The sequence below is a fragment of the Pygocentrus nattereri genome, chromosome 3, assembly GCF_015220715.1.
Source record: "Pygocentrus nattereri isolate fPygNat1 chromosome 3, fPygNat1.pri, whole genome shotgun sequence".
Lineage (NCBI taxonomy): Eukaryota > Metazoa > Chordata > Actinopteri > Characiformes > Serrasalmidae > Pygocentrus > Pygocentrus nattereri.
The window spans coordinates 41,531,365-41,555,427 of record NC_051213.1 but is presented as its reverse complement, the minus strand read 5'-3'; the positions used below and the strand labels follow the sequence as shown (position 1 = coordinate 41,555,427).

Sequence of the window (24,063 nt, the reverse complement as noted above, 5' to 3'; positions counted from 1 at the left end):
AACGGGGAAATTTCACCTCCGCATTTAACCCCACTGTGAAGTGAAACACCACATACACACTGGTGAGCACCCACACTAGGGGGCAGTGAGCACACTTGGCCGGAGCACCTGGGGAGCAGTGGGGGGTTAGGTATCTTGCTCAAGGACACCTCAGTCATGCGCTATCAGCTCTGGGGATCGAACCGGCGACCTTCTGGTCACAGGGCTTGTTCCCTAACCTGCAGTTTTCATAAGGATTCTGATATTTACCCACGTTTTCTTATTTGTGATTCGTTTTTGGGTAAGAATAGAGTGTATACACACTACTGAGCACAAAGGTGTGCGCTATCCTGTGGTTTAAGAACATGTTATGCATCTGATGTGGACTTTCCTCGAATAAATTTAAGAAAATCTTGGGAAGATTTTGTGAATGTGGCCCATTGAGTTATCAGCTTTTTATTATACACTGGCTGATATACACCAACCTTGTATCCACCCTCTTAGTCCATTTCTTCAGGTCCATTTACCAAATGGGTGCACTTTATAGTTCAACAACTACAGACTGCAGTCCATCTGTTTGTGTGCATAATATGTGAGTCCCTTTTTACAGAGCATAGTGGTATGTTAGGAAATGTTGCGCTGGTACGAGTGGATCAGATACAGGAGTGTTGCCGGATCAAGTTCGGCTTTTATTTTGATAGACTGTTGTGCTCTAGTGCCTCGTGATGCGAGGGTCACATGACTTGTGCTCGGAAAAACACCGATATTTGTGGCTCTCTACTGTTTATAGGAGACTATAGTTACAATTATCCGCCATGGATAATGAATATTATTTAGAATTAAGCGAAAACCCGGTCCAGTTCGAAAATGCTTCGACCGTCAACAATGTATTTTTCGACGAGGCTAATAAACAGGTATGTAATCTAGCTTATATGAGGGCACTCCCGACTAGCCAGGTAGCTAACTTGGTGTCAAACTCAAATAAAACGCCCAGACAGGTTAAAGCTTTGGTTCTGGTTTTCTGGCGGCCGTGTTAGACTAACGTTATATGTCAGCTAGGCTAGCTTCTTTAACGTATTTAGAGTACAGCTAGGTTAACGTCTACACCAGGTGGGTTTCTGTACCATTTTTAATGTCGAGAAAAGATTTACACACATTATGAGTGGAAAACATGGAGCTGTAGTCTGTAACTCCCCCTACAAGGTGTACTAGCATTGTAGGTTGAGTCTAATAAAATGGCCAGTACGGCTAAACACACTGTGTAAAAACCCCAGCAACAGCATTGTTACACTGGCAGCGGTAACAGGCAGTGCCTATTACACTGGCAGCGGTAACTGGCAGTGCTTGTAACATTGGCGGCAGTAACTGGCAGTGCCTATTACACTGGCAGCAGTAACTGCCAGTGCCTGTAACACTGGCAACAGTAACTGGCAGTGCCTATTACACTGGCAGCAGTAACTGCCAGTGCCTGTAACACTGGCAACAGTAACTGGCAGTGCCTATTACACTGGCAGCAGTAACTGCCAGTGCCTGTAACACTGGCAACAGTAACAGGCAGTGCCTATTACACTGGCAGCAGTAACTGCCAGTGCCTGTAACACTGGCAACAGTAACAGGCAGTGCCTATTACACTGGCAGCAGTAACTGCCAGTGCCTGTAACACTGGCAACAGTAACAGGCAGTGCCTATTACACTGGCAGCAGTAACTGCCAGTGCCTGTAACACTGGCAGCAGTACACTTGTAAAAATGTTCCCAGAGCAAAGGTGCATATTTGGACCTTTTTATACCTTAATATCTCTTGGTAAAGCAAATGAAAACAGAAAGCATGGAGTAACGACAACATATACAATGAAAACAATATGATGGAATATTACAGCTGCGTTCCCTTGAAAAGGAAAGTCCACAGATTTGTCAAAATTTCCAAATAATCCCATCTATGAGATGTCAAGAGCCATTTAAAGGGGTTTGTTGTAATGGTTTGTTGTAGAGAGACTCTGATTACTTTACATAGGATAGGAACTATCTACAGCACCATTTCATCTACTATCCAAAACTACCAGTGAACCTACTTGTGTCTTATGAATTTTTATATGCAATGTTGATTATGGTAAAATAGTCATAAAGCTGAACATATAACTTTTCTTTGGGGCTTATTTAGCCTTGCGGTGTACTGCATGTACCTGTCCGCCATGAGTAGATTTAAATAAATGGTTTAAAATATGTTTTAAGCCAAAATTTGCATTTTAAAAAATCAGTGGAATACCACCTCATTGACTTACCCTGAGAGGTGCACTTTTTTTTGAGAGTGTACCATGCACACTTTTACACTGCTACCATTTGCTATCTGGTTAGCACTAGAGGTCTGTTTCCACTGACGGATGGGGTTGAGGGTTGTTGAGGTCAATAATTATAAATTTAATAATTTAGGCACCCTAATGGTAAGTGTACCTCATAAAATATCCAGTAAGTATAAATATTTGTTTATTTTGTACACTTCTTATAAATGATGTTAAGTTTTGTTTGGTGCAGCTTGATCTAGTGATGCTTAGTGGGATATTCAAACACTTGGGTATTACTTTGTACCCTTTTTTTCATTTGTTTAACTCTGTCTCTGTCATTTTGTTTAACATATCTGTTTTGGGTTTGACGATTTAGTGCTGGAGCCTGTGAGTTTATAGTGAGACTAAATCGGAAAAGTGTGAGTCAGAAAATGTGGATAATACTGTGGTTGAATACTTTTGCGTTAAGCACACCAATATTTCAACATTAATTTCATACCGCTGGTCTAACTAAGATCCCATTGTTTAAACAGCACGGTTCAGTTGTCACAGTTGGATCCTGGTCTTACTCAGCCCATGTTTGACAGGACTAAAATAAGGCTGTGGTGGTACTGGCTAGACTTTTCAAAATAAATTAAAACCTTTTAGATTGCTCCACTGACTCCCAAAGTTTTTGGAGACATTTTATGGCACTTGCTGAAATACCACGTCTCATGGCAGCTTTATGACACCAAAACAAAGTCTTTATTTGTGCAGTGCCATAAAAAAGAAAGGCTAAGAGCACATTTCTCAGTAATTACATTACAACCGCAGGAATAGCATCTTGTCAGCTGCAAAAGCCTGGCAGTATATTTTTAAACGTGTGTCGTGAAGTCGTCGTTTTATGTTGTAGTTAAGTTAGTCTGTGCAGATGGAGTTCACGTAAACAAATACAACATCAGAAATATTGTAATGTAACAGTGGTTCGGCCTAGTTTCTTAAACTGTGTGCCTTGGAGGTGGTATTGAACAGAGTCATAAGTTTAGTGCCTGTTTATTTCAAAGGCATTAGCACAGTGGTTTATGTAAGCCTGGAAGTGCGCGTCTCGGAAACTGCGCGTCTTCGCTTCATTGGGACTGTCTTTCAGCACCAAAATGTGACACAGTGACATGAGCCATAAATGTCCTACGCCAGAATCACAGAGAACTGATGTGGTAACAATACTTGCTGGCTGATGACGCCACCTTCAAGCCGGTAGTCATGATGACAGCCAAGCTGCATTTCTCCTCACTGGTGCTTGAACAGAAAAACTGAGAGACAAGGAAAAATTAAACTGCTTGTGGTGTTTTAAGTGCTTTAAATACAGACTGAATCATAATGACAGCATTATAGCGGTGGGCCATTAGGGCTAACCATGTACATTGAACCGGCCAAACCTTCTCCCCTGTTGTTTGCATGTAAACGTAGCTAGTGTAGTGTGAAGTCCACCCCCAGCTCCCAACCCCATATACCAGTCCTGCCAAGAGTACTATGTCCTGACTGACTCTACAAACTCAGTGAACATAACAAGAGTCACTTGTTGTTGGAAAATTCATGTGCAAGAGTTTCGAGGAATCTTTTTCGGTGTAGTTGGTGCCTGTTTGAAGGCCATGGTCTTGTCATTCGCATTACCAGTTGCAGAGGACATATACACTAATATGTCAACAATGAATGCGCTATTAAATAATTTGTTGGTATAAAAGGAGACCATTGTGTGAATGTCACACATTTACATAGACAGTTAATTATACAGACGAATCATATCCAAAAATGCCGTTGCTTGTGGAGTAAGTTGCCTCCTCTTACTGTTAATACACTTGAAATATGAATCTTTTTTTACACATATAGGTGTTTGCTGTGCGATCTGGTGGTGCTACTGGAGTAGTCGTGAAGGGGCCAGAAGACAAAAGCCCAATTGCTTTCAGGTAGGGATCATTTAGTGTGTTCACACTGACATACTGTACACCTGTTGTTCAGCCGTCTTTTGTGGGGTTGCAACTGTGCTTATTTCATCATCGTCGTCTCTTTTTTTGGTTGCATATTCCAGCAGGTGTAATTTAAATAAAAAGTCAGGTGTGAGAAATGTACAGAATATTACATTTATTTATGAGTAATACCTGGAGATTGGTCTCTTGCACAAAGTAACTAGATCAAACTTTGACCCAATGACATCACCAAAGCTGCTGCCTTTGATATTTGCACAAATCAATACCAAAAGATAAGTCTGGCAGATGCACAACCAGAAAGTTGGGCATTGCAATGTTAACAACGTAGAATGTTTTTTTTATCTTCAATGGTGTTGAGGTTGATAGTGATAGAACACCCAGCACTGTTTCCATGTGCTCTGCAATCTTTCTTTTCTAATTGATCACATTTTGCCAATTAAGTGATGGTTTCTTTCATAGATCACTGAGTTATTGTTTAGTTGTTGCTTTAGCTCAAAACTCTCCTCACCGCTTGTGTCTAGAGGTTTAACTGCTGTTAATGGTGATGGCAGTAGGATCATTTTTGTTCTTATGATATTCTGTTATATTTTGTCACTGTAGGCTTTTCTGAGCATATAATTCATATTTTCAATACTTAAAAAAACTTACTAATGAAAATTAGTGTATTTAGTTTTGATAGTATTTTTAAAAAGTTGTACTACTAGTTTATTGCTTCATCTGTTTAAACACTAAACATTGTGGTCCACACCGTGTATCAGGGAAGTGTCTTGAAGTTTTTGAATAATTTTTTTTTCTCCCCATATAGCCCACTCATCATACAACTAATAGTAATAAAGGCTTGCTATTAAGAACTGGAGAAAGGACATTATTCTTACTTATACTTATAACAAATGTAAAATTTATTGAGACAAATCGAGCCTGATTTTTATTTGCTTTACAGAATGGATGATAAAGGTGAGGTGAAATGCATCAAATTTTCATTGGGGAACAAAATCTTAGCTGTTCAGCGGACTCCAAAATCAGTGGTAAGTGTTTAAAAAAGTTGCCCTGTTCACACCGAAATGACCTGTAATCAATATTGAGCAAGTTCTAAAGACATTTCCGTGTTTTTTAGGATTTCATTAACTTCATCCCTGATTATCCTCACTTGGAATTCTCCCATGAATGTAAGGTATGTCCAGAGGCAACAGTGTTATAGTAGGCTATTGTTGTGATGGCAACAAACAAAATACTTGTCAAATTGGTAACGTGTTTGTTCATCCCAACAGACCAAGAATGCCAATGTTCTGGGATTCTGTTGGACTAACTGGAATGAAATTGTTTTTGTCACTGACCAAGGAATCGAATTTTACCAGGTACAGTGGTAAATTCACTCGTTTACAAAGGTGGGGCATTCAGGTCAGGTCGAGTCTAATATTATTTATATTATCAGAGGTAATAGCGGATAGCAGCAGAGATGAAAGAGGAGAGTAGATCATTCCAGTAATAGTACATTTACCACAGCTAGTCTAAGACAAAAGTGTATATTTGTATGGAAAAACGCTAATGAACAACTGATGTGATGTACCCTAAAAATTAAGCAGAAAACACTGCACAAGGGAAATTAAACATTGAAAAATTTTAATAAAAAGGTGTTTCTTACCAGATGAAAAGTGAGAGAAAAAAATGTGTAAGTGCACATTAGTCACGCGTAACGGCTTAAGTAAGGTAAAAAAATAGCATCAGTAAGAATTACAACAGATTAAAACTCAAAGAGACAGAGAGATGAGTGAAGATGAGGACTGAGAGACCCCTTGGGTCGCCCCCTGCCTATCACAGACCTGGCGAAAGCAGATGTATATTATACATGCAGTGCTTGCAGTTGCTAATTAATCTTTACCAAGCAAATGTAATAGAATGGATTTGGTACACAGAAATGAATAAAGTGGAATGCAACATCCTAATTATCCTAACAACCCTACAACAGGCATTTTCAATCAGGCCCAATGCCTCAAATGTTTATGTATCTCCTCAGACACCTTTTACCCAATTCCACAGTATTCAGTTTTGTTTCTCTAACTATAGACCCTGCAATATCTTCCGTGTAGAATGATTTGGAGAGTCACGTAAACCAATAAGTCCTTATCTCATGCAGCAGGAACATCCTCGAAGGATCAGTCACGTGAAGAGAAAAACCCACAAACATAAAACATATTGATTTGATTATGGGAGGCGGTCTATAACCTTTCAGTAGTTAATGCCATTGATCAGAATAGCTTCAGTCATTCTGTACTTAGGTTTGCTAACAGGTGGTTTGTTGGCTGCACTTTGGCTGGTTGCATCTACAGACGCTTAAATTATGATCAAACGATCTGGTCAATCTCTCAAGAACATTAAAGCTAGGTTTAGAATTAGGATTAGGTTTGGGTTGTAGTTAAGGTTGGGGTTAGATTTAGGTTTAGGGATAAATTTGAGTGTTACAGACAAGGTGAGCATCCACAATCATTTACAGTGGACTGTCAAGATAAAGTGTTACTGGTTCGTTTCCTTTGTTTAGGTGCTGCCCGATAAGCGAACGCTGAAGATGTTGAAGAGCCAGAGCATTAATGTGAACTGGTATATTTACTGCCCAGAGACTGCAGTCCTTCTGCTTTCCACTACTGTTCAAGGCAATGTTTTGCAGCCATTTGCTTTCAAAGTAAGTTGCCCAGCGGAAAATGAATTTGAAGTAAAGGAGTGTTTGAGTGTTTTACTTACTATTCAAGTGGAGAATCATGATGAATAATACAATTGAATTATATTATTCATTTATTTGAATTTAATGTATTATTTAATTATATTTCTGGGGAAACTGTCTTGTATAGTCACCATAACCCATTCTGTTTTCCAAAATTAGGTTTTCTTAGGTTTGCTTACTGGAATAATCCTATATGTGTTTTTAATGTTTTATAGAACTCCTCAGTGTCTTTAAGTTAACAGTTTTTGTCTGATTTTTTTGTAGAACGGGACAATGTCAAAAATGTCAAAGTTTGAAATAGAGCTGCCAATGGTCCCCAAACCAGCCAAACTTAGCCTTTCTGAAAGGGACATCGCAGTAGCCTCCATGTAAGTATAATGTATGTGGAGTGTGATATGCTGAATGTATTACTGATAGTAACTGTCTTCGTTTATGAATATGCTTAACATTATTTTTAATGTCTAGTAATGTTTTTTTTTTTTTAATGAAGAACCAATAAAATAAAATTCAGATTCTACTGTCACACATGTATATCTATGTAAGTGAATTTTTACCTTGATGGGCATCAGTGGTGTTTGTCCATACTCATCATTGCTGTCTTCTCCTGTTGCTTTTCCTCAACCAGTTATGGTGAAGTCTATGTGATGTACCTCAAACATCACTCCAGAAGCACCAACAGCTCAGGAGCAGAAGTAGTTCTATATCACTTACTCAGGCAAGTTTTAGAACTGTAGAAAGTCACAGATCAGATTACAGATTTTGAAAAAATCTTCACATTTATTCGGCATCATATTTATTAACGGTGGTACATTTTTACCCCTGTAAACATGAATCCATGATTTTAGCCATTTTGTTCAAATACAGCATTTAAATAGCTTTTTAAAAAAATTTTTTCACATCTTCCACTGACAATGCTGGACCTAACATCAGCTTTACATATATTTGTACTAACTGGCAGTGCTTTCTTTTATTTGCCGTTAGTGTAAATGCCAGATGATCAAGGAAAAAATATTTTCCTGTTCCACTAAACTTCTGGCTTGTTCCACAGAGAAGGACCCTGTAAGAAGATTCATGTGTTGAAACTGAACACCACAGGCAAGTTTGCTCTGAATGTTGTGGATAATCTAGTTGTGGTGCATCATCAGAGCTCACAGGTGAGTTATATCAAGCTGCTGTCACATGTAAGAGACGAGTACTTTTAGGGAAACCTGCCTTAATATCTGTCTTTGTGTCAAAACGTTATCTGGGCTGAAACATTCCTTATAACTTCAGCATGAATGGGCAGGGCTAATCTCCTATAGAGCTCAATGGGTGGATATGTGTTTATAGTGAGATCAAAGAAACAATGAAATCAGGTGATTTTGCATTTTAGTTTCCTATATGGACTGGCAGAGTATGGAGTTATTGAGGGTCAGTGATGCTATTTAAAAATGGTGCTAACTAACAAGCTAGTTGAAGATGTAATTAGCTAAAATGCGCTCTAGTGCTTTGTCCAAAATATCCAACATAATTTACAAAGTCAGTTACTCAGTGGACCTGATAGCCTAGATTAGGCTGTAATAGGTCATAAATTATTCACAGAACTTTAAATAAAACATTAGCATGGATACTTGCACATAAAATTGTGCAACGCTTAAATGGGGTATTCCTAAAGGAAAATGTGGCACATTATATTTGCATTTTTGGGAATATGTCCACAGAGTGGAGAGGGAGTTTTGGTCAAGCAGTCTCACGTGGATGTGTATAGCATGGCATAATCAACCATCTAGGCCTCTAATATGCATATCTATGATATTCCTCTGTTAGTGCATGAAATTGTGTCTAGTATTATTTTACACTTTTAGGAACAACAGATAAACAACAATATTTCTTTTAGCCTGCTTGTCTGAATAAACCCTTTATTTTTCTTTCAGACCTCCATTATCTTTGACATCAAGCTAAGGGAGCCAGATTGTGCTATGAATGTTCACCAACCTGTGCTCCCTGCACGATCAATCCACCCTTGCAAGATTCCTCTCACAGGTGCACTCTGGTAGATAGGGAACCGAACTACAAACGTCAATTCCAAAAAAGTTGGGACAGTCTGTGAAATGCAAATAAAAACATAAAGCATTAGTAATAAATAGTGGTTTGTAGATTTCTGCAATATTTGAAACAAAAAACTGTTATAGAAACAGATACACTCTTTTAAATTTGATGTTTCCAACAAGTTGGGACAGGAGCATACATATCACTGTGTTACATCACTTTTTGTTTAAGCTACATTTAATAATTGTTTGAAAGTCTAGCATCCACACCCCTATAACAAGACAGACCTTAGCTTTTGAACTTTATGCTGGTAACAATCGGTATATGACTTTTTTCTTTGATCCAGAGAATGCAATGACCGTTATTCCAATAAACAATCTGAAAGATTGATTAGTCTGACTACAATACACTTTTTCACTTTGCTTCAGCCCATTTTATATGAGCTCAAGCCCTGATAAGTAGCCGGAAGACATATGGCTTCAGTTGTGCATAGTACAGTCTTAGCATGCATGCATTTTCAAGAATGTTGTTTATTGACAGCAGGTGGCCAAAATATTCCTGGGCCCATATGGTGATATTCATCACAGAAGCATGCTGGATATTAATAAAATGCCATCTGAGGTACCAAAGGTCACAGGTATTCAGTCGTGATTTTCAGCCTTGCCCTTTCATATAGAGATTTCTCCAGATTCTCTAAATCTTTTGATGCTATTATGCACTCTACAGTTTAATACAATGCGATGCAATCGCTTTTGGAGAAAATTGTTCTTAAACTGTTGGATTATTTGCTGATGTGTTTTTTGGCAAAGTGGCAAACCCGAGTCCAGGCCTTTCTTGAATGCTCCTTTTATACCCCAGATGGTTTTTGAACTTGTCATAGCATCCATAGTCTTAAATTTCCCCTGTCCTAATATTTTTAGAACTAGTTGCAGGTTTCAATTTCAGAATGAGTGTATATTTGCAAAAAACAATAAAATTGAAAAGGTTGTCATTTAAATAAAGGTATTTATTATGGATTTACAAATCACTGCTTTCTGTTCTTGGTTGGATTTCACATGCTGTCCCAATGTTTTTGGATTGTAGGTATGCAATTTGCCAGATATGTGTTGTAGAATCTGCATTTAATTTAATGATTTGCATGTGCAAATTCTAAATGATGTATATTTGACTATCTGTTATTTTGTCATTCACTGAACATCTCCATGTCCATATGTCTTCACATTTTCTGATAAACATTTTCTCACCAGCGTAAACTGGAGAGTTAATAGGTCTACTGCTACCAGCAATTCATATCATTTCACACTTTCTCTTGTATCATAGGACCAACAGCTGCCCCTAGTCAGGCTTCGGTGCCATGTGAGCTCTGTATCCTTTAAGATCAGCGGTGACCTGATCAGTTATAAATCATTTTGATTTTTGAGTGAATATTTGCAAAAAACAATATAGTTTATCCGTTTGAACATTAAATATCTTGTCTTTGTAGTGTATTCTATTGAATATAGGTTGAAAAGGATTTGCAAATCATCGTATTCTGTTTTTATTTATGTTTTACACAACGTCCCAACTTCACTGGAATTGGGGTTGTACCATCTACATTGTTAGTCATTACCACGTTGGCTATTTGAATACTGATTTTGCGAAAAGCTGCACTTTGCAAGTGATGTTTTGATGGATCAAGGTATTCATGAAATCCAGCAAATGTGAATCTTGGCAAAAATGGTCTGTAAACAATTCACATTACTGGTATATATTAGGGAGTATATTGTAGCGATTATTGCAGTCATTGTATTTAGCGGTATAATCACTGTTTTGTCTGTATTTTACAGTCCTACATTGTGGTGTAACTTCCTTATCAAGGATGACGGTTAACTTTAGCCTACATTACTATAAATTTAACAAGTAACTTGACTTCATGAATATGTAACCACACCCTAGAGTTGCCTTGAGATGTCCCTTAACATGTAGACTCATCAACCTGGAGTGTCTTTCAACCAGATATCATCATCAGTGCAAGTGAGGGTAGGTGGCATGTACTATACTGTGCCCCAATCTGACTATACGTTATTATGGAAAGCTCTTAATTTTTAATGGTAGAAAAAGATAGGAATGTAATAATGAAGTCTTTTCCTGTATCTCATATTTCTTCTTCTGTCTGTGTACCTCTCAGGGTATCTGTGGTACCTTCAGGTGAAGCTCCAGCCAACAGTGAATCTTCTTCAAGACAAAGGCAAACTAATGGACTTTTTGCTGCGCAGACGTGACTGCAAAATGGTCATCCTGTCCGTTTGCTCACAGAGTACGTCACTCGAAAGACCTTGATGATGGATGTTTTTGATTTTATTTAAATGGCATACTTCTGCTAGAAGACTGACGTAGGTCAAGGGCCCCGTGTTCATGAAGCTTCTCTGAGCAGGAGTGCTGATCTGTTATCTTGCTTTCTTTTTTTTTGTTTCTTTGTTTGTTTTACTAGTTTCTAGTGATTGAGACAGAAATCTGATAAAGGATCAGCACTCCTACCCTGAGAAGCTTCAAGAATTTGAGGCCAGTTCTCCTCACCCATATCCTAAACTAAAGAGGGGGACAAAAGAACAGCGTATGCGTCCAGGATCAATTGCAGCTTCGATATAAGAGACTTGTCATACTTCAGTTAGAAGTGATCTTGTGTAATTTTTGATATTAATAAGTTGGTTACATAGTACATCTTTTGTTGATTTTAAAAATGTAAAGATGCAGCAAACTGTTAAAAAGAGCTTGTAAAAAAAGCTCCACTGTCCAAAATGTCATCAACCCTTAGAACCCAAAGCAAAAGCACAGTTGACTTATAGCCTTCATAACCTCATAAAAGGTTGTAATATGTGTTCTGGGGCCTACTTTTGCATTCAACCATGCATCCTATGTACATGATGGGGCAGTCATGGGCTGGAGGTTAGGGGTCCAGCCTCGTGACCGGAAGGTCGCCGGTTCGATCCCCAGAGCCGACAGCACATGACTGAGGTGTCCTTGAGCAAGACACCTAACCCCCAACTGCTCCCCAGGTGATTCGGGTTGGGCTGCCAACCGCTCCGGGCAAGTGTGCTCACTGCCCCCTAGTGTGTGTGTGCTCACTAGTGTGTATGTGGTGTTTCACTTCACGGATGGGTTAAATGCGGAGGTGAAATTTCCCCATTGTGGGACTAATAAGGGTCACTTAATCTTAATCTTAATGATGTCCGATTATATGATTTTCCTATATGATGTGAGAAAACGATGTGCTCTGTCTTCTTGTTTTTGAAGTGCTTGAAGGTGGAGAGAAAGGGAACTTACCTGTGGTGGCCACTGTGTTTGATAAGCTTAACCAAGTGTATAAGGAGTATCTGGAGGCAGAGCAAGCGTACACTGTGGTACTTCTAGTCCTTTTTTCATTGTTACCGTCTTTACCTCTTGGATGCTTGGCTTAGTATTCAGTTACTAGACATATAATTAGACATATAATTCAGTTACTATAATTCAATTATAACTCAGGGCCTTAGAGTCTAAGAGATCAAGTCACCAGTTACCAGACAAAATAATGCATGAAGACTATTTAAAAAAAGAAAAAAGATTGAGTTGTGTTTATTGACCTAAATATACTTTTGCATGTTTATGATACGGTTTCACCTTCTCTAGGCTATGGAATCGGGGCCCAGTCGCTTCAGCAACTCCTACAAAAGACCAGTTCGTACACAAGCAGTCATAGACCAGTCAGACATGTACACTCACGTCCTCTCTGCATTTACTGAGAAGAAGGTGATTAATAAGCTTCTGCTTTGGTCCATTTATCAAGACTTATGTTTTGTCTTTACTATCTGAGTCTGAAATACTGAATCTAAAGCTAGAAACATTTTAACTAATGACAAAGATACAGCAAGGTTTTTTTTTCCTGAAAATGTCGTTTATTGTGCCATTCAGTTCATTTTCAATCATTTATGACCTTTTCTTTTTTTTTTTTTTTTTGTATAGGATGTGTCCCATAGGTTCATCATTGCAGTTCTCATGGAATACATTCGCTCACTCAACCAGTTCCAAATCACAGTTCAGGTACAGAATCGTTGATAGATATTACGGAACTACAGACAGCCCTCAGTCCATCACGCCCAGCCTTCAATGCCACTGAAGCAAAACTAAACAACAGTGCAAGCGAGAGAGATAAATGAGTGAAAGGGGGCGCTGCGGATACAGGTCATTTTGTAAACCCCACTGTGCTCATGCTTCATTAAAACCGTTATCCAGGTTTTAAATAGCAGTGATTTAATGAAAGGAAGGTTCTTCTTCACTGTACTGCTAGATGTGCGTCCAGGGAAAAGTGGCACAGCTGGGTGAACACACAAATGAACAGACGGGTCTTGAGGTGCTTAATGGTTTGATTAGTGATTGATCTTAACATGGGTTAAGAATTTTGCAATCTTTTAATATGGACAAATAGGACTGTGTTGCGTAACGTTTCATGGACTGTCTTCTGTTTCACAGCACTACTTGTATGAGCTAGTTATCAAAACTCTTGTCCAGCACAATCTCTTCTACATGCTTCATCAGTTCCTTCAGTATCATGTGCTGAGTGACTCCAAACCACTGGTGAGTTTAGTTCTAAAGAAATTTCCCAAACGAGTTCTGTAATATATCTGTGTCTGAGAGCTGCGTTAAAAGTGACAAGACTATAACCAAATTAAGAATGACTTGATTATCAATGATAAAATGGATTCTCTCAGGATATAGTTGTTCTAGGGCTGTTTTTGGCAATGACATTCATATTAGTAGTCCATGCTCATTGACCTTTTTGCTGATGATCTGAGAAAGTAGTGTTTGCAAACTAGAATGACATGAGAATGCTATAAAGTTGCCTCCAAGTTTGAAATGTGCAGGATCTTGAACACCCCAAGGATACGGGGGCAGTCGTGGGCTGGAGGTCAGGGATCTGGCCCTGTGACCGGAAGGTTGCCGGTTCGATCCCCAGGGTCGACAGTCCATGACTGAGGTGTCCTTGAGCAAGACACCTAACCCCCAACTGCTCCCCGGGAGCTGTGGATAGGGCTGCCCACCGCTCCGGGCAAGTGTGCTCACTGCCCCCTAGTGTGCGTGTTCACTAGTGTGTATGTGGTGTTTCACTTCACGGATGGGTTAAATGCGGAGGTGGAATTGTGGGATCAAAAAAGTATCACTTAATCACTTAATATGCAAGGCTTGTATTATGTGCCATGACTGTACGTCATGAAAAGCACATGTATTTATTTATTTCATGCACCAAATTATTACAAGAGATGTTAGATATTAGTAGCCCATATCACGGAAAACCAAGCTCTCCTTGCTATTTTGCAAGAAGAGTTTGTTGTGGTATGCAAACATTGGCAGTCTCAAAATCTAGGCGGACAAAAATGTAAGATATGGGTCCCCTTAAACATGACTGCTATATCATTTCAGCAATTTTTGACAAAATTGTTGTGTTAATATTGATAAGAACTGTGTTTCTCTAATGAACAAAGAAAACAAGCAAGAATAAATAGCAAAAAGTGGTCATTTGCTGTAATATTTATAACACTATGTAATGTACTTTGTAGTAGCTCAGTAGTACCAGCTGCCACCTCACTGGATTGTTCTTCTCTGATTTAGGCTTGTCTGCTGCTGTCATTGGAGAGCACATATCCTCCAGCCCACCAGCTCTCTCTAGATATGCTCAAGGTAAAGAGCAAATCTGTGTTTGTTGCAGACGTGCTTTTGTTGAGTACAACATTAATTGTTAAGGAACTTGTATGTATTTGTGTGACAACAGAGACTCTCCACAGCCAATGACGAGATTGTGGAGGTGCTCCTGTCAAAGCAGCAGGTCCTTGGAGCTCTTCGGTTTGTCCGCAGTGTCGGTGGCCACGACAACGTCTCAGCACGCAAATTCCTGGATGCTGCACGACAGACCAATGATACCATGCTATTCTACACAATCTTCCGCTTCTTTGAGCAAAGAAATCTGAGATTACGTGGCAATCCTGCTTTCAACCAAGGTAGGTGGTGCTGAGCTCCTTCATAAGCTGAAATATTGATATTGTTGGGTGCACATCTGCTGCCGTGCATGTTAAGCTCAGCTCAAGTGTTTAAATGACTGAACTGCTGTTGTGAACTGTTGTAAAAAAGTCTACTTCTCTGGCTAATATATTTCTTCACAAAGATTTATATTTCAGTTCACACAGAGTCTCATAGTAGATACAGTTCTCTGCAAAAGTCAGAGTACATATGTGAAGGGGGGGGGGGGGGGGGGTAAACACAACCTCTGCAGCAAACTAATTTACCTTTTGGGCTTCACCCAACGTCAAAAATCATCATTAAAAATCTGTGGGATGCTCTTAAGCATGGAGTGTGTGCAAGATGGATCAAGAACTATCGTAGAACTAGATGCTTTCAGTAAGAGGAGTGATTGAAAATTCCTAAAACATTAACAGAAACGCTCCAAGCTGTTTACAAAAACTGTGTAATATCTGCTAAGATGGTCTTGGCAAGGTGTCCAAGCTTTTGCGCTTGCCACAATTAATTTTTTTTAATTTCATGTTCATCATATATATATAGTAATTTGATTAATATTGCAGAAAAAAAAACGATTTTTTTTTTTCTTCATTTTAAAAAAATCAACAAAATATGTCATTTGGCTGGGGGTGCCCAAACGTTATCAGCTGTAAGCTGTAAGCACTGCTGAACAGATTACTTATAGGCCCATCTCAGGACTCGTGATGTGGGAAGTAGTTTTGCTGTTGTTGGTGTTCTTTGACCTAGTTCTTCTCTTTTTTTCTCCAGGTGAGCACTGTGAGGAGCATGTTGCTTACTTTAAAGAAGTGTTCGGGGAGCAAACACTGATGAAAGCTGCAACTGTCTGAAGAGATAAAGTGAGATTTACTGGCCAAGGTCCTGAACGTTTACAAATTAGCCTGTTGGATGGAGCTGGAAAGCGCACAGGGCATATTTTACAGCACATTTAGCCTCCAACCAAGTGAGCAAGAACACTTTTATAACAACGAAATCTCTGAAATTCTCGGAAATCTAACAATGCTATGGTGGCCACCTAATACCATCTTGTTTAACTATATGCCTGAAGATCATAAGCACTGTGGATTCCGTTTAATTAGGCACACCTGCATGACATTATTGATTACTGTACTGTGCAGCCAGTCAATGACAGAAATAATACTGTAAAAAAGTTACAGATCATATTAGTCAGTTTGACTTGTTGGCTCTTAAAATTAAGGATTGAGGCTCTATTAAGGCTCTTTTCACATCACACGTTTTTTTGCAGTTTTCATAACTTAACAAAAAAGATCATGGTGAATACTTACCAGTATAAAGTTTGGCGTGGATTATTTGGACAAAAACATTTAGTTTAAGAAGTTTTTTTAGTTCTTTCGAATGGAATGAATCGGAATGACTTCCTAGTCACGATGCTCATGATGCGTAAAACAAAATATCCATTGTGCAGCCCTAATTTCTGATGTCTTAATGAGGTTCAAGTTTTTTTTTTTAAAAAGCTTGTTTTATGCTCCATAATAGGAATCCTGTTCCACAGTTTCATATTTATAATATTCTGTCTTTGTTTGTTTATTTTGTGGTGTAAAAGGAATTTTATTTAAAGTAATAAAATCGAAGCCCTTCTCGTCACACAACAGTACTTAATAATAAGAAGTAATGCCAATTTAAATGATAAAATTATGTATGTGATGGTGCTTTTGATTGTAGCATCTGCTACAGTTGTAAGGCAAGCTAACTTCATGGGAGCAGTATTTGCACTTATGTTAACGTGTTATAGTTTGATAGGTGCATTTGAAACAGCCACTAATGCACCAAACAGACTGGATATGTTTGAAAAGCAGTGAAATGAGCCGTTGTTGGTCTGTGACCAATCTTGCCATGATTGTTAAAAGCATTTTAAATGTAACAATCTTACCTGTGGTTTCCTCAGAATGTATGTTGCATCTATGCATATGTGCTTTTTCAAAATATACCCATTACTGCTGTACATAATAAATGTATATATTACTTATTATCAATAACTATTAATTATTGAATGTGTGCTACACAGTTGTGTTGTAAAGTAAGTACACTTTAGTGAAGAAAAAAATGAAGCTGTATGAGACATCAGGACAAACTGCGTAAGCCAAATTATTGGCAAACGATCAGCTGAGACAATGACACGTGCAATTAAAAGTCTTGACATAAAACAAAAACTTTATTAGACCTAACTACCGTTCTTTTTACATGTTAGATGACGTTAGTTAATTCACATTTGTGCAACCACAGACAACCACGGTTTCTTCCATGGTCCATATTTTATAATACTGCAGTGTTAGAAGTAATGTAAACAAAATTTTGTGGATTTTTAAACAATTTCACCTTTACGTAGACCTGGGCACAACACACCAACCTGCGAATACAGTGCTGAGACTTGAACATTCAGTATATTTTTCTATTTGCGCTGTTAGAAAGAAAAAATACAGTGCATGAATAATTGAGCATGCAATATTAAATATTACATTATGGCTGATGTTTGATTTCAAGTGCTTCAATACTGATTTACTGACTGGACTCCACCTGGAAATATTAAAATTTAACAAGGTGTTGTATTCATGTGTTTAAAAATGAAAAGAAAACACTGGATAAGTGCAAACGTGCACCACACTTTCTGGTAAAAGGGGTCAGTAGAGTTGCTGAGGGGAGAGAAAAAGCAATGACTGGTCTTTTATATTAAAAATGCAACCAAACAATGTCCATTGTTTCAATCATGTTTATGTGGGTCATGGGTCCACCTGGAGTGCACCCTGAGCAATTCTGAAAACATAAATGTATAGCTGAAGTGTCCAGCAGCTGAAAAACATGGGCATGAAATGGGTTCAATCACAAAAAATGTTTGTCACTTGTGATGAATGCAGTCAAAATAGTTCAGTGGCCTTGTAACCCTTGTGTTTTCATTATCTGGGGAAAAAAATATGTGCAGAAGTTCAGGGTGTTGGGGAAACTATAAATGTGTTTGGTGTTGGCGTCCTTGAAATTATTGCTGAAACAGGCTTTATGCAGGTCCTGAATTGTTTTGAGTTCATACAACATTCCCACATCAACCGTCTCTAACGCCCTGGGGCCTGCACAGCTGTAGTAAGACCTAGATAACCCAAGTTCTCCGCTGCAGGAAGGAAGAGACTGTCAGAGGTTTGGCTGTGAAGGACGTCATGCTGGTATTCTGGGTTGTCCAGACTGGCACCTCGGGAAACTGGGACAGTACTCGGTGAACTGTTCAGGAACTTGGACCTCTCTGGTATACTGCGAGACCTGCCTATGTATTTTTCTCTAGGGATGGTGTTCTCATAGTTGTGGTTCACCCTGTCACTGTGTGTGGTGATGTCCTGGTTCATGTACTCTGTCAACAAAACACCATTTTGAATTAGGGTAAATGGTACAATGTCAATAAGAATGGAATTTATTCTGAATAATAAATATAATACATAACAGTGGTCGCCATCTCTCCTCCAAAGCTGAATTAATTCCAACTGATTTCAGGGTTGAAGCCTCCGTCAGCAGGAAGGTGGAGGAAAGCTGGTGACCACTGATGTGGAATATGGTACCAGACAACAGAGGTACCTGGCAGTTGGTCCATATCCAGACAGTGTGTTGGATCGGTGATGTACCGCAGAATCATACCATTCCCATGCACCTCCTGAACAAGAAGAGGCTTCAAATGAGTGCATGCCGTATCTCATTATCATCTCATTGTCATGTCAAACTTCAGTACTTTTGGAATTTTTTTCCCCAATTAAAAAGGTCCTGCCTTTACAATGTTTACACATTCTGTGATAAATTAACTAATATAAATGGTCCAGAATTGTGTGAGAAGATATTTCAGCAGTGGTGAAATGGATGGCTTCACCACCCCTGGAGGGCTGCTGTCCAGTATATTGGTCTCCTGTAAAGTTGCCATTTTGGAGGTATAGTTTGGAGATACGGAGGTTTTGTTGTAAATGATAGGATGGGCACAGGAGTCAAGACGAACGCGGCTAAGAAGACAAACAAGGTTTAATACCGGAGATCGAGTATCAGGGTCAAATACCAGAAAGCGCAGGCAACCAAGCAGAAGACAATATCGTGGTCAAAAACCAATCCAAAATAGGTCCAAGTTCAAATACACAAAACCAGCTGGTGAAGGTACAAAAAATAGAAAGTCAAAATAACAAAGATACAGTCAATACACAGAATTCAGAACAACAAAATAAACACTCAGGGAGAAACGATACTTCACACTGAATCTAACTGAAGCCCGGGTCTATATACTAACTAGGTCATCATGCACAGGTGTGTTGGGTTAATAATCAGGAGACTGTGAACTCTGGTAGTGAAGCATGTGATTGTCCATAGTCATGTGATCTCCTGAAGCACTGTGGGACACTGAGTCCGATTCAGTCCGAGGCATGACATAACAGCAATAACATGCCACTATTAGTACATAAATGGAAACGTTTGTCATGCAAATCTAATGTGAAAAGCATTAGATAAGCACATATGTAATCTTTTGTGCAACAGAGATTATATAACTTGGAATAAAAGTTACCCTTGGCATTGTGTCAAAATTATATGATGAACAGACCAATGGAAATGATTTAAAATCATTTGGGTGGGGAAAAAAAAGTATCATATAACCTTCCAATACCAATTAGGAATGCTTTTTTCCTTCTCCTGTAAACAATTTTGTCAATACAAGGTTTTTGTACAACAGTCACATCCTAAGTGACACATCCCATGACTTTACATAAAATAAAACTATGTTTCTGGACAGGCATTAAAGCCAGGACTACTCAGCATTCAATGGAGAGTAGACAGATTCTGTCGAGTAGACAGAGCCCACAAATACGCCCATGTCCAGGAATCTGATCCTAAATGTCCACTACAACAAGTGGACATTTACTACAACATGACCACTACTATCAAGTACAAGATCACTGTACGTACAGTTGAGTTTTGCTGAGGTAAAGATTGTGACTGTGAGCTGTTGAAGGCGGCTTTGCAAGGCAGCAAGTACTCTTCTGCATCAACTACATCCCCCATGTCCTCTGTGCTGAGCAGGGTGTGATACAGGTTAGTATTTGTTGGACTGGACTGGTGCATTTGCTCATCTCCCTGCGGACAACCAAATTAAGTCAAATTATTATGTTGTGCATATATTAAGATTGCATTATATGCATTATATACAGAAAAGGAGATGTAAAGTGGTATTGTTCTTTTAAAATAGAAGCCCCAGTCCTGTTCCAAGAATTCTATAAATTAGATTTTACAATATTCAACAAAACATGAATTTTAATCTTTCATTTTTATGGACAAACATCACATGGGATGCATATAGATGTCGATCAGCTTACATGCAATTTTGATGATTTTTGACATTGGCTATTTTTTTCCCCCAACAATTCAAGATCAGCATTTCTGCAAACTAAATTTCTCAAACAATTATTATAACTGTAATAGCCTTATTTGTAGCAGTGGTGGACGAAATGCACAAACCATCTACCTGAGTTAAAATAGAGACACCCAAGGTAAATATTACTCTGGTAAAAGTAGAAGTTCCTCCCTTTAGACCTCCACTTGAGTAAAAGTACAAAAGTATTTGCCTTCAAATGTACTTAAGCATCGAAAGTAAAAGTACTAAAAGATTAATTATGACTAACGTCCTATTATCAAGACTTGCTTCATGAACTCATTTTAGGTGAAAATACTCCAGTGTCTCTCTTGTAACACCAATATTTTAATAGAATGTCATTAATTAGTCGGACACTGACGTCTAGTAAAATTCTCCTAAGTACAAAACACTGAAGGCAAACAGTTTCCATCAGGTAGAACCGAGTGGCTCTGAAATCACTTTTTACTAACAAGTAAAATTTCAGTTTAAGATTTATATACAACTTAGTTACAAGTTTAATTCTAATAAAAACTTGCTTTAAATCACAGGTTCAAAAATGAGTTTTCCTTTACTATGCACTGTTCATAAACTAGTCAAAACAAATTTACTATAAAATGAAAGTGTATAAATTCAGAAAAAGAAACATGATACCCTGATTGGTGTTCTCGCTTTGTGCTTCTTTCATTTTGATGTTACATTTTTATGCATATATAAGCCAAAAGGAATGACAGATTTCACATAATGTAGTGGAGTAAAAAGTAAGATAATAGACTTCGACATGCAGTGGAGTGAAAGTAAAAAGTCACCCAAAATCGAAATACTTCAGTAAAGTACTGATATATGAAAAAAAGTACTTAAGTACAGTAACTAATTACATTTATTTCATTACTGTCCACCACTGATTTGCAGTATACACAATCGTGAGTCACTGGAGACCCATACAGTGCTCATCACTGTGTACTACAGTACAGAGTTGGTTGATCCTCTCTATCTGTGCAGATAGAAACTCACTGGTTATTTTTTATCTGTGAAGCTTTTATTACCCAGATGCCACTCTATATTACATCCATGCTCACTGTGAATAACAGACTTGACCAAACCCACTCAAGTGACTTCATCAGCTTATACATCAGCTTGCACCTGTTTACTAAGGTATTTGCTAAACCATGGTGAAACTGCTTTTAGTTATTATGCACCAGTGTGGATTACTCAGAGTGTAACATAAGCTTAAATAAAGAACACAATGTTGATGAGGAGTGACAGTTTTACCTGAATTACCAGGTAGCGAGGTGGATCTCGAGCCATTTTTGATAACTCTGCAACAAGCTCACGAAAGCGAGGTCTGCTGTCTGCATCTATCATCCAACCTGAAGTGGAATTCACAGGTGAGACAAGGTAACTAATGCCTACACCGAATTGCCAGTCTATTATCAAAACCTACATTGTGCCTATGCTCTTTAGCCATTTCATCAGATACACATAAACATATAGATGTTGTCTGAACAAAACTGATTTTCAGTTTTTGACCAAATTTGAAAATACCTACTGTCCTTTACACTGTGTGTAAATTTCACAATGAATGGACCAAAAGAAACGGCTCCAAATGACTTGGAAAAAATTTGGTTCTATTGACTTACATTAAAAGTAAAGTAGGTTTTTTCCTTCTCCTGTGAAGTTACCATTCTGGAGATACAAGGTTTTGTTCCGACCTGAGTGATATACAGCAGGATCACTTCTACAGTTACTGACGTTAGCTTGTGTGTAGCTGTGCAATGTCAGCCAACCTTTACCCCATCTATCAACAGAAAATTAAGAAGGCATGACCGCCGCTGGCCAGATATTATTTGGGTGATGGATCTCAGCATAGCTATACATGCAGTAGTAATAGGAGTTTCATTAGTACATGAGTAGCAGACACAGCAACACTCTTACTGGTAGAGAGGTGTAGAAATGTACTGCTCTGTAACGTGTTTAGCGTTGTGTGTCATTATATTCTGTATTGTGTGCTCTGGACTGTGACTGTATTTAGAACGCTCTTCTGTCTACTCTTGTTTATCCCGACATGGTCGTGTCTTTCTCACCTGCCACTTGTCATGTATAGGCTGAGCCGAATCTTGGCATCAGTCTTGCTATAAAACTGCATCAGCCCAGTGTCTTACAGGCTGGCTAGGTGTCTGGTACCTGCGCGCAAATGAATAAACTTCACACCTCCAAACATACGGCTGGTCTCCTGGTTAAGTTAGGGTTTAGATTCTACAGGCGGCTGACAATTGTGCAGAAATAGATGAGCTACAGTCGGTAATTTTTCACCTACAATGTACATATATTACAATGTAATATATGGTGGATGTACCTGATAAAATGGACAGTAAGTGCAGGTACAAATAGGCTACTTAATAATCTGGACACCCTAAATTCATGCTGAAATCTATGATTAGGTTTTCTTGCTGTTGTAAATGTTTGTATAATATACAATATAATAGAACTTATTGATTGAATAGTTGAAATCAATTTGTATTTAATATTTTCTGTGAATTACTGCAGACGCACATTTGACCATGATCATGTAGACATCTATAGTGCATATGGAAGGCTGTGGTAAACGCTCTCCTTTCTCCAGAACATCTGCAATCTCACTTGCTGGAATTTCATCATAGGGTTTTGCTCCGAATGTCATGAGTTCCCACACAGTAACCCCTGCAAAGAGGAAGAGAGAGGCACTTACATAGGCAATTTAATAAGTACATATAGCCTGCTGAAGTCTACTCATTTTTATGATTTTTTCCATTATCTATTATCTATATTATGAATTATCTTTATGTGATGTGTTTACAATTCACTGGCAGAAGAGGAATGCTGTTGGCCGTTCCTGTTGAGATTCAGCCGTAATACTAAGCAGCATTAAACTAGGAATGAGAATGAGCCTGCTTACATTTTAGTTCCCACATCAATCAGACCAAAGCAATCGGCTATTACGATGTTGGAAAAAGGTGTGTGCACGTGGGGTGTAGATTGTGCAGCATGGTAAAACTATTATTAGGCTTTCAGGGCATAAAATCCAAGAAAAATGTAAGATATGGCTCCATTTTAGTAGGATCTGTATAACTTCTCTGAATGCAGTGATGCACATGTGCAGGCAGAGGACGCAGTTCGGGTAGCAACAGTGATAACATAAGTTTGGGGTGTTCATTCTCTCTAGTTTAATTCTGAATCCACTAAGCCCATAGAAGTAGTCTCACTCACTTTCCTTCTTTAGTCTTGGCCAAAAGTTTTGAGACTGACACAAATTTCGGTTTTCAGAAAGTTTAGATCTTTTTGTCAGATGTTTCTACGGTATACTGAAGTACAATTATAAGCATTACTTTTTTTTCTTTTTTTTTACTTTTATTGACCAGTACATCAAGTTTATGCAAAGACTCAGTATTTACAGTGTTGACCCTTCTTCATCAAGACTTCTGCAATTCACCCTGGCATGCTGGATATCAGCTTCTGGGCCAAATCCTGACTGATGGCAACCCGGTCTTGCTTGGAGTTTATCACATTTTCTATGCTTCTGTTTGCCCACCTGCTTTTTGAGGATTGACCACAGGTTTTCAATGGGACTGAGATCTAAGGACTTTCCTGGCCATGGACCCAAAATTTCAATGTTTTGTCCACCAAGCCACTCAATT

At 38.6% G+C, this 24,063-nt stretch overlaps 2 protein-coding genes across 3 annotated transcripts in view; one reads left to right on the top strand and one right to left on the bottom strand.

Annotated features, from left to right (window-relative positions):
- The first annotated feature begins 706 nt into the window (after positions 1-706).
- On the top strand, positions 707-17,006 carry rmc1 (regulator of MON1-CCZ1). Its single transcript, XM_017724486.2, has 20 exons — positions 707-893; positions 4,126-4,202; positions 5,164-5,248; positions 5,338-5,394; positions 5,492-5,578; positions 6,760-6,900; positions 7,204-7,307; positions 7,565-7,654; positions 7,988-8,093; positions 8,853-8,961; positions 10,288-10,332; positions 10,933-10,986; positions 11,135-11,263; positions 12,241-12,347; positions 12,613-12,732; positions 12,946-13,023; positions 13,453-13,557; positions 14,590-14,658; positions 14,750-14,975; positions 15,760-17,006. The coding sequence occupies exons 1-20, from the start codon at positions 795-797 to the stop codon at positions 15,837-15,839; spliced, it is 1,968 nt and encodes a 655-aa protein (XP_017579975.1). The 5' UTR covers positions 707-794; the 3' UTR covers positions 15,840-17,006.
- A 155-nt stretch (positions 17,007-17,161) lies between these two features.
- The window catches only part of LOC108443684 (epidermal growth factor receptor-like), a 51,890-nt gene continuing 44,988 nt past the window's right edge, over positions 17,162-24,063 (bottom strand). Inside the window, exons 23-27 of one of the 2 annotated variants that reach the window (XM_017724485.2) lie at positions 22,943-23,089; positions 21,662-21,759; positions 19,948-20,115; positions 18,586-18,661; positions 17,162-18,364 (exon numbers count right to left, since the gene is read on the bottom strand). In XM_017724485.2, coding sequence (XP_017579974.2) covers positions 18,075-18,364; positions 18,586-18,661; positions 19,948-20,115; positions 21,662-21,759; positions 22,943-23,089 — 779 coding nt within the window. In that variant the 3' untranslated portion in view covers positions 17,162-18,074. Of the gene's footprint in view, positions 18,365-18,585; positions 18,662-19,947; positions 20,116-21,661; positions 21,760-22,029; positions 22,188-22,942; positions 23,090-24,063 lie in introns of those variants that run through there. The other variant, XR_001859167.2, reaches the window with a different exon arrangement.

Excerpts from the sequence above, each read along its gene's own strand:
- rmc1 (XM_017724486.2), top strand. The coding sequence starts at position 795 with ATGGATAATGAATATTATTTAGAATTAAGCGAAAACCCGGTCCAGTTC. Across the intron at positions 894-4,125 it reads TCGACGAGGCTAATAAACAG|GTGTTTGCTGTGCGATCTGG; the intron begins GTATGTAATCTA and ends TTACACATATAG. Across the intron at positions 7,655-7,987 it reads GTTCTATATCACTTACTCAG|AGAAGGACCCTGTAAGAAGA; the intron begins GCAAGTTTTAGA and ends CTTGTTCCACAG.